The 10,449-nt window shown below is 38.8% G+C and overlaps 1 protein-coding gene across 1 annotated transcript; it reads right to left on the bottom strand.

The window, feature by feature from the left end:
* Nucleotides 1-390: 390 nt before the first annotated feature.
* Nucleotides 391-9,678, bottom strand: LOC149289232 (transforming growth factor-beta receptor-associated protein 1-like). Its single transcript, XM_089490937.1, has 11 exons — nt 8,970-9,678; nt 8,530-8,724; nt 7,381-7,535; nt 6,477-6,559; nt 5,883-6,224; nt 5,065-5,122; nt 4,387-4,530; nt 3,894-4,040; nt 2,264-2,423; nt 924-1,357; nt 391-579 (listed from the first exon to the last, which is right to left on the bottom strand). Exons 1-11 carry the CDS (start codon nt 9,676-9,678, stop codon nt 391-393), a joined length of 2,616 nt encoding a protein of 871 aa, XP_089347063.1.
* Nucleotides 9,679-10,449: the final 771 nt, after the last annotated feature.

Below are 10,449 nucleotides of genomic sequence, written 5' to 3'. Positions count from 1 at the left end.
CCCCAAACCAGACTGTGACTCCTATATTTGTATTCAGAACATGAATATGCTTCTTGCATTGCCCCGTCACATTATATGAAAAAGAGCATCAGTGCAAATATCTTTTTAAAAATGCAAAAAGCTCCGTTCCCCACTTGTATGTTACCACCGGAGAAGATGCTTTGCAATCACAGAAGGAACTGCGTTCGTCTTACAATCACCCGGTTAATCTTCATTGTGGCAGTTTCAGAGTGAATGTTCTACGAAGCAACCGATCATGACCTCACATCCACTGATAAATGCAGTTTTTACATTAAACTGAACTAGGGCCATCAAACCCCTTAGCATCAGATGGATGTACACCTGGTCACAGAGATATAATGCAGGCACCATTGGGTCCAGAACCTTATTTCAAGTTCGTTTGCTAGGATTGGGCAGGTGACCAGAAAGGCTACTGTTCACGTGCTGATTCGTTGCACAATGTGTATGCATAATATGGCCATCAGGGGTTCTGACAAACACCGGCTCTTGGAAGGGATTTCGACACACGTGGCAGAACTTCTTCTCGGAAACAACCACAGGCTTTTCCTTCATACTTAGCTGAAAAGAAAAAATAAAAAAAAAAGGGAAATTATGTGGAAACCAGGTTATGGAAATGGTTTTTGTTAAAGGAAAAAACTAAACAAAAAAAATCCTTTAGATTACACATCCCTACTTGATGCCAAATAAATCTAGGTCAGATGCATCCATATTCTTTCCCAGGTGAAAAAAAATAACACCTCCTGCTTGCCATACTGCACACGTGCTATGCTCATTGCAAGAGGTCCAGGGGCTCCAATAATAACTCTTGCATGCTTTCAAGCAAGCGCGCTATGGCTTCTCTCCTAAAAGGTAAGCACTTTTAGTTTTTCCCTACTAATGAACACAAACAAAATAAAGCTCACCTTTTGCTGTTTGTAAATGATATTTTCTGCTCTTGCTAGCCCTACGGCTATCTGAGACATCCTTATGGCATGAATACGCTCTCTCATGGCCCCGGCCAAGAACGGACACAGTAGCTGCACCGACCAGTTTTCTGGCAGTAAACGCAGAATGTTGACAGCATCAAATTCTGTAGGGTGATTATTTAATAGATCAACAGCAGCCACTAGAAGTGAATTGTCTAGAGAGGGAGGACTGAGGTAGCTGGACAGAAGGAGCTGGAAGAGGTGTTGGCGATAGGGTTTGTCCTTGCCCTGTGAGTTCCAAACACAATAGCTTTCAGCGGCAGCAAAGTCTTTCAGATGATGAACCAGTATCTCCAAAGCCTGTTCATGCTCTTCCAGTTTTCCATGCAATATAGCCCGTTCCAAGTGCAGATCCGTCCCTTTGATTTTGTCTGAAAGAAGACAACGATAGTATTTATTATTATTACTGTTTTAAATAGCTTTATCATATTCCACAGGGTAAACAGGACACAAATCTTATATGACAGAACAATTTGACTTACAGAAACAAGAGGTAAGGGGAGCCCTGCTCAAATGAACAATCTATAAAAGGTGGATAAAATAAGAAACTTAAGAAAATTAATAATACTAAAAAAGTATGACGACAAAACGCTTAACGTGCAACAGCTAAAGATAAAAAATGGGAATGTGTTGGCTTAGGGATAGCTGAAATCTCCTATATTCATTACCATTCTATATCTATATCATGCTATAGCCATACCACTTCTGGTGTATTCTGATGAACACGGGGTTTTTGGTCATTGTATTTAAGCGGAAATTGTCACAAATGGATTATGGATGTTGTGTATGTAAGATTTTGTATCATAGCTAAGTATTTTTTTTTTTAAACTTGCCTAATTATTGCGTTGCACGTATTTCTTACACAGTACAAAGAACAAAAACTGTAATGCATCATTAAAACCGTAGCACTGGATCAGGAAGACAGACTTGTTTTCAATAATTCCCACAAACACACTTTTTGCTAAAACACTGATTAATCATGCATAATCTTTCTTGCAGAAGAAAGTAACCTTTCATATTCTTCAGTTTGAGCGGGCACTGCTTAGAGAATCCACCCCACAGTGGACAAGCATATAAAGCAGAATCTATTTAAACAACGAGGAGATAACATCTGGGAAAAACTGCCCTCTGCATGAAAACCATGAATTTTTTTGTAGAGGTTAGCTGTTATGAAAGTGTATTGGTCTTTGCAAAAGCTAATGCAAACTCGTGCAACTACGATCAATTCATGGATCATGCAATCACAGTTCCTTCCTTTCTTAGTAAATACTTTGTACCTATTAGCAGGAGAACCCTGTAGAGGCTTGATTGCCGCAGGAGGATCTGAAGTCTCGTGCGCAGCTGCTCCAGCTCTGCCAGCTCTGAAGGGTCCGTCGACTTAAGGCTCAGAACTTCTTCTACGTAAAGGACAGCCAGGTGCGTGTGATACTTTTCCTTCTGCGCACATGAGAGAGGTGCCGAAAGAAATCAATTTATTCTAAATTCTATTAGGAACTATAGTAAACAATTATATTTACATAATCTATTTATATTTTTTATAACTTAAAAGGACCATTTTTTTATTGATGACTCTTTCCCAAATTATACATTATTTTGTTCGGAAGAAGCGGGACCTTCTTTTAAAAACCACAGAAATACATAAAACATAATTATTAGTGAAAATAGATTTTAAAAAAGCTATTCTAAAGTAGAAAATAAAATACATTTTTTGCCATATTGCTCACTTTTTTCTATACTGTAAGTGAGCAATTACCCAGTTTATGATTAGCAACACCTCCTGATTTACAGTTATACTTCAAATTGTTCATGTTCAAGAGGGGAACATCCATGCTTTACATAATATACTATTGGCGTAAAGGGGTTTGAACTAGTGTTACTTCAATATATTTTGTTATATTATATAATGATATATTTTTTAGTGGAAGCGCTAAGGGGGCACATTTTTTTGCACTTTTCTGTGTGCAGTATGGCTCGAGATTCCCTTGGGGATCTCTCATACACTTGTGATGCCAGTTATCTCATGGTGACATTAATGGGCTTCCTATCATGTATTTAATAATTTAATTCATATTTCATTTTATTTTCTTATCTTTTTATTTTTGTCAGCCAGCAGGGGGAGCAATGGGAGAGCACAGCATGGTCTAGAAAACCTGCTGAAGCTCTCCTGTCCTCGAGTGAACTTCCAGTGGGTCAGCAGTGACACCTACCGGAAGGGAATGCCTGATCATGTTATCGGGCATTCCTTGAACAACAGTGTACCGGTGCTCGCAGCAAGCGACCACATGATCATTCGGCAAGAAGCCAGCAATTCTGGCTTCTGTCGACAGAGTATAGTCCAGCCTGTCAATAGACAGCCTGATCTCTATGTAGCGGCAGGGGTATGTCCTAACGGGCTTCTTGCCAAAGGTTTTAAGGTACTGGTACTCATTACTACTGTTCTTTAAAACAGACCTGTCACTTTTCCCGAATCAAATTCTAAACACTAAATAAACCTACGTAATGCTGTTTACCTAATACCATAATAAGCTATTTATGCGTGCAAAATCTAACCTTATGCGTTTACCATGGAGAAAGGTATTTAATACCCTTTTTTCTTGGGCTCTGCATGACTATCACTTATAATTATATTATTACGGCCCTAATTACAGTAGATGTAAATGTTTTAACTAAATATTATCAAAACAGTTACACTAATTGACAAGTAAAAACTACAAGCTATAAAGAGCATTGGAGTCATTCCAAAATGTACCAGGATCTTATAACTTCATCTTATTCGCCTGCCCCTTTAAATTTTTATACCTGGTAAACCAAAAATACTTTGTGGCTTCCAGCTAAGACAGTTCACGTTGCTCTAACATAGGGTTTGAAAAACTCAGCTTGGGGCAATAAAGTGGGTAAGAACTTTACCTGTATTCTCTTCTCCAAGACCAAATGTTCCAAGTACATGATCAAGGCATGTCGATACTTGCACAGATGTGTTGCAATTTTATCTGGACTGAAGCTATTCTGATCCTCTTCCTCTGAGGACCTTTTGGTAAAAATTTGAACACCAACCTGTAATATGCAAGAACAGTGTATTTTTTAACCAACTAATCAGAGTGAAAATACATCAATGGTCTTTACCACTTGCTGTATACAACTAAATTAAAATAAAAGCATTTTGCCTAATAAACATAACTGAATAGGTATGAAGAAATATCATTACTGGTAAAAAAAAAACCAAAATAGAGATCACATGTCCATCAATTGTAAAATTAAAAGTGCAATTCTAGAAATGTACATACACATTAACTGCTTTCCTAATGAAAAACAACCAGCCGGTAATAGAAACTGGAGTTTTATAATGCTAAAGCAACAGCAGCTCAAGCTCTTGCAATACAAACCAATACGAACCACAAACCTGCTCACTTTTCTGTAAAACCCAGTCTGCATATTGCCACACCAGCTGCGGGTCCTTTGAAAAAGTCAGGAAATCCACGATGTATTCAAAGAGATCTGGGCGCGTGTTGTCTTCCACTTCACCGTTCACAATTCTAACCCATATCTGTACAAACAACATAGCGTTAGCTTGATCACATAACTTCAAGCACAATACGGTGCTTTTTAAATTTACTCATTACTATTAATAATCTCTCACTGCATGATAAACCAGAAAGGTCATCCTTACAAACATTAGGATATCGCTATGGTAATTTGATATTTGCCATCCGACAAAACCTTCTTATGTGACATGACATCAATCATAATGACGTACAGGAACGATCTGTATTACATACAATTACTTTCAATGTGTTATGGGCAAAAACAAATCAATAAGTTATTTTTGCATCGTAAAGGACAAAAAAAATGGCATGTTTAAATTCTGACTCTGGAGGTTATAACAGGTTCAGAATCAACAACGTAGATCAGGACTCAGCAAGACTCTATATGTCGTTGGCAGGGGCTTTGTTTAGCACCAGATGAAGGGTTATCTGTTGGCCACCCCTGTAGCCTGGCTTCCTTTGATCTCAATTACAAATAATAAGGCAATCACAGAGTTTGGGAACGCCGTTGAATTGAGAACATTTGCACGCTTTACCTGAAGTGCAGCAGCATCCTGCTTGTTATAGTGATATAAGAGCCCAAGAGCAAAGTATCTAAAAAAAAAAATAATTAAAGGCACAGGTTATTACTGGGAACACTAGCCATGTAAACCATAAAGGGCACCACAAGTAGGAAAACACTGTTTCTGTTAAAAGCAACTCTAGCACGTTGGTTGACTACATAAAGACGTGAATGAAAAAAATTACACTTTTACACATGAAGAAGCTTTGCTGTTCCACGTTTAGGTACAATACATGTAGTGTGTTAAGGAATCCAATACATAGCCTGTGTTAAGGAATCCAGTTAATGTGATTAAAAGACAGCCCCAAAAAATAATTCCCCTAACTAACCTAGTATCTCTAAAATAGATTCCATGGTTTAACCAAAGTCACAGTTTGTTATAACTTAATATCTAGAAGTCACAGCATATTTATTGGTATATTACAGTACTTTTTTTATTCTTTAGCATATACGGTTTGTGCACATGCCATCTTCCACTCTGTAAATGTCAGGGCTCACTGTCTAACCTTATATGCAGATGGTCCCATAATTTATTAAGGATTATGTAAAAAAGATGAGTTCTGGGGAAAAGTGGTAAAGGTGAACCAATTAGCGGGATTGTTCTATAGGTTGTAAGGGTAAATGTACATCTATTATCAATTTCTGCCAGAACTGGTATTCATAGATAACCTCCAATATTTACACCGGCATGGCAACTCCAGACAGCAATGCGTAAGGGAAATTTAAAACGATGCAAGGTATTTTAAGATGATTGAACTAGACATCACCAATTTTAAACCCTTCACATCTCACTTGTTGTACTTTTCCAACCAGGCAGCACTGTCTATCAGTTCACAAGCATTGTCTGATACTAGCAGATCCAGGAGGCTCTCATGGTCGGCCTCCGCATACAGCTTTAACAATGCAGTGTCGACATCTTCCTGGTATCCATTGGCCACCTCCGTGCTGCGGCTCTCACTCAGGTAGCTCATGAGGAAGCGCTTGCATTTGGTAACTTTCTCCTGGTCTCCTCTAGTAAGCTGGTTGAGATCTGCATACTCATGCAGCGGTGGGTGCGTGCGGATGAATGAAGATGAAGACGGCAGCAGGAGAGGGTAAAGCGATATTAGTTCCCGGATATCAAGGTGGCTGCTCCTATAATATAAAAAAACAAGAAAAATAAATGCATTGATACAGCTTATTATTCCATTTCTGGTCAACTACGGTTGGAGCAACACAGACACAAGGGTGAAAAAATATTAAGAAACTATTAAAGTACACAATACCCTTTTAAACGTATAGTTGGACATGTAAACATCTTAATACCTACAGAATAATGCTAATAAAGTAAGATTAAAGCCGTAATCATGGACACGCGATCCATAAACTAATTAAAAAATGGGTTACCGGAATAACTCCTTTGCTTCTGGAAACTGTTGCTGTGCAAACTGTATAAATCCAGCCTGCTGCAGGATTCTTCTGTACATAACCTGCAAGAATGCAGAGGAATTTTACTTAACAGCAAAAGACATTGTAGTATAAACAAGATAAACGACACGCTAAGGATGACATGTAAACATGACAATTACAATCCGTGAGTCTTGACATATAAGCTGGACCGAACACTCCTACAGCAACAAGGTAAGAATTAGAATTACAAAATCAGAAATGCACTCAGTAGCTCAATGGTTAAACACAAGGTAACCAAGCCAATACTAGTAATGGTGTTAGAGCCAAAAAGCAGTCACAAAATAAAACATACACAGCTAGCACTCAAAGGTATACACTGAAATCAAATATATGTTTCACAAAATAAATAGTATAAATACAGATAACACACCACAGATAATGACAATAGACAGGACAGACGGACACCCGTGAGATCCCCCAAAGTTTCGGCAAAATGCCTTTGTCAAGGGAAGGATCTCAAAATCATTTCAAGTAAGAATTATTTTATACATAGTCCCTCGGTTCACACAAAGACGTTTTAAGGGACTTTTAAAAGGCAAGTGGTGAATGCTCAGCTACTCTGTGTGATGCTGGCGGCCCATATATATTGAGGATTAATATAAAGATAACAAACCAACTCATCAGATAATCACTTTATAAAATTTTGAATGTGATAACAACAAAGACTGCGAGCCCAAACAGAAAAGCAACTAGAAACAGAGTGTCTATTAAACACCACAGACAGTTAACGTCAATGATGGAGAAGATATACCCGGTATAGTTTACAGGAGTTTAATTTATAAAACAAGCTATGTATCCTCTAAAGACAAGACTGTTTAATTATATCTCGACATGAGTTAACCTGGAATTTTTCTTTGGGAATGTTCTGCCGAGCCCCTTTGGCCAACACCAAAGCTTCTTCTACTCTCTGGCTTGATAGGAGGTCCTGTATCTGTTTTTCCAAAGGCAAGGGAATTAAAATGTACACCCAACTATTAGTTGCTACGATCACCCTTCCTGTAAAATATGGAATAAAAAAAGAAAGTATGTGTCGGAAAACTATGTACATTCAATGTAATTACATCTTCCTCATGTTGACATTTTATATGATCAATACCATACTGTTGGACGATAGATTATAGTCAAAGTTGCACATTACATCACATACAGTGTATCATTGGGCATCAGCGTATGAATCTGTTTTAATGATTCGAATATTTGCATAAATCGCTAAAGTCAAGTACTGGGTCAATCCGTGACCTTCCAAAAAGGAAGGAAAAAGGAAAGCTGACAAAGCTAAAACAAGATTCCTTCGTGTTCAATAATCTTTCTACTTTAAGTGCACACTACAACTAGATAAAACAAAATAATAAGTCATATGACAATACGAAAATATTTTTGAAGAAAAATGGAGTTCCGAAATGCTAAAATTTTACTCCTGCTCCAGATTAGAGATTTTTACAATGTCAGGAAGAGGTGTTTCAGCCTCTGAGCAGATGAGGAAAGTTGTGGGATAGAATTTGGAGTGTTATAGGGGCCGGCGTGGGTAAAAAAAAAACATGGCTGGGAACCACAAATCGTTATCACTGTACTATGGCTTTGAATCTGAGAAAGAATCAGACAACTAGAGATGTTATTCATAAGCCTCACCTCCACCACTGAATCTTGGAGAGTCTGAATGAAGCAGGATTTATTTAAAGCCTATTAATTGTGTGGATTTACTGATCTTTACTACAAAAACTATGGTCACTGACCACATAATATTAATAGGGAACAGTAACAGGTGTCATTTCTGGGAGAAAGGAACTCTTTAAACACACATACTTCAGTCATTGCTCAGCATTAATGATTATATCTCTTAGTATTGGGGCTTATGAAGTCTACAGGACTATTTCTTTCCTTCGAATACCACTGCAATGCATTTCCTTTAGATAAGAATGCCTGTAGAGTTCATAACACCAGTAAAAGAGAGGTAGAAAGCCACCCAACTGCACGCAGTCCCAGCTGGTACCTTCAAAATCCTGCAGGATGACGCCATCTTTAAGGGGCAGCGTCTGCTTCTGCTTCTGGTCTAATATACTGTGCACCGTGACGAACTCTTCGTCGAGAGCCAGGACATATGGAAAAGAGACAGCCGCTCCAATTACATTCTCTGACCAGCGGACAGGCGCACGCTGGGAGATTCCTGCTACTGTAGCAAACATGCCTGGATGGAGCATAAAAAGCATACGTTTTACTGCACATTTTACCAAAACAACCTATTACAGCACAGAAAACAAAATGTAAAAGAAAACCCTCTTAAGCCACTCCAATTAATATGGGAATTAATTTCCCATGAACTGCACTGCATTTCACTGCATGCAAATCAATGTATGCATTCTTAATGCCACTTAAGTTATGGGCAGACTACTTTAGAAAGATGCTGCTGCATACGTAGCCCTTGCTGCTCACCTAATCCACCTGGACCGGCCAGTAGGAACTCCTCTCTGCAGATGCGTTTTATAATTGGCCTCTTCTGTTCACTGGGGTATGGAAAGAGATCCTGGCAGTGTCCCGTGTTATAGTTAAGGGTAACGTAACGACTGCTGAGTGCCAAGCAAAGGAAGTGACCATCAGCTGCTATAGCACAAGACTGCTCTGGAGTGGCAACCTCCCTAAGCAGTTGTACCTTCTCTTGACCCACGCTGAAGATCTGTACCGTGCGCCTCTTGGAGGAGATCAGACAAACCTCCACGCTGAAGGCATCCCCACTCACTGGATTCTCATTGAGGGTGAAGCTAACAGCTCCTCGGATCTTTGTTCCTGGGACGGGCTCAAGAGTATCACTGCACAGTAATATGATCGTGTTATCACACAGCACTAGCAGACGATCTAGGGCAGAAGCAGCCCTCAATTCACACACTGGCTTCTTCAAACCAAGTTGTTTTTGACCTTGTCGAGTGATGGTGAGACTTGTGTTGGGATGATCTGTCTGCTGGGTAAGGGACAGTCCAGCTGGATCAATGCTGTTCTCTTCCACCAACAACAAATGGAATACAAAGCAGTCAGTGGTACCCAGGTACAGATCATGACCACTACACTCCAAGCACTCAATTTGAACCCCTGTCGGAAGCTCCTCCCTACCAGATGCACACACCAGCCGAAATGCCTGAACGCTCATGGCAAAACGCAGAAAGAGCCCCAGGGCGTCCTACCAAAAAAAAAAAAAAAAAAAATTACAAAAAGATTAGATCAAATTTACATCCTGAGCAAATAAAAGTCACTTTATCAACTATATTTTAGAAAACTGGAACTGCAAGGCCCGTTACCCTTTATAAATTGGCAATATACCAATACAGATGTTCGGGGTAAGCCAGAAAACATTAGTAGTCAGCTTGACTCTTCTAGAACTGGAAACAGAGGCTTCCAAAGAAAAGAACATTTTAAGAATTGTGACACCTTATCCCCAAGCCCTACCCAATGCTAAAAAGAAAGATCAGATTCTGACAGCCTGTATTCTTTAGCAACTGTTACAATGAATCAGTGTTGTGTTTGCCAAGCCATGCCACACAAACAGAAGCCCTTTCACTAAATCTAAAAACAAACTCACTGGCATGTATTACTTCACATGTGTGCTGCATGTGTACAAAACCTAAGAAGAATGTGTTGTTACAGAATATTACACAACGGACAGATATCTACACAACCCATGCATCAATATTTCTTCTGGGTGGAACAACCTAACCTGGTAAAAGAAATGTCCATATTCTGGGGGAGAAGTATAGAAGCGCCAAAAGTAATGCAAAATGATTACTACCTAAAGTAAATATTTTGCATAAAATATTTTTTTTTTTTTAAATACAAATGTATAAAGCTATAATCCTATTCCATTCAATTATCTATATTATGTACATAAAAGTCCCAATTTTGAGAAGCTAAATTGATGATGATG

This window comes from Sceloporus occidentalis, unplaced genomic scaffold (assembly GCF_023333645.1).
Source record: "Sceloporus occidentalis isolate IW3139 unplaced genomic scaffold, rSceOcc1.0.p SCAF_47, whole genome shotgun sequence".
NCBI lineage: Eukaryota > Metazoa > Chordata > Lepidosauria > Squamata > Phrynosomatidae > Sceloporus > Sceloporus occidentalis.
This window is presented reverse-complemented; position numbering and strand designations above follow the sequence as displayed.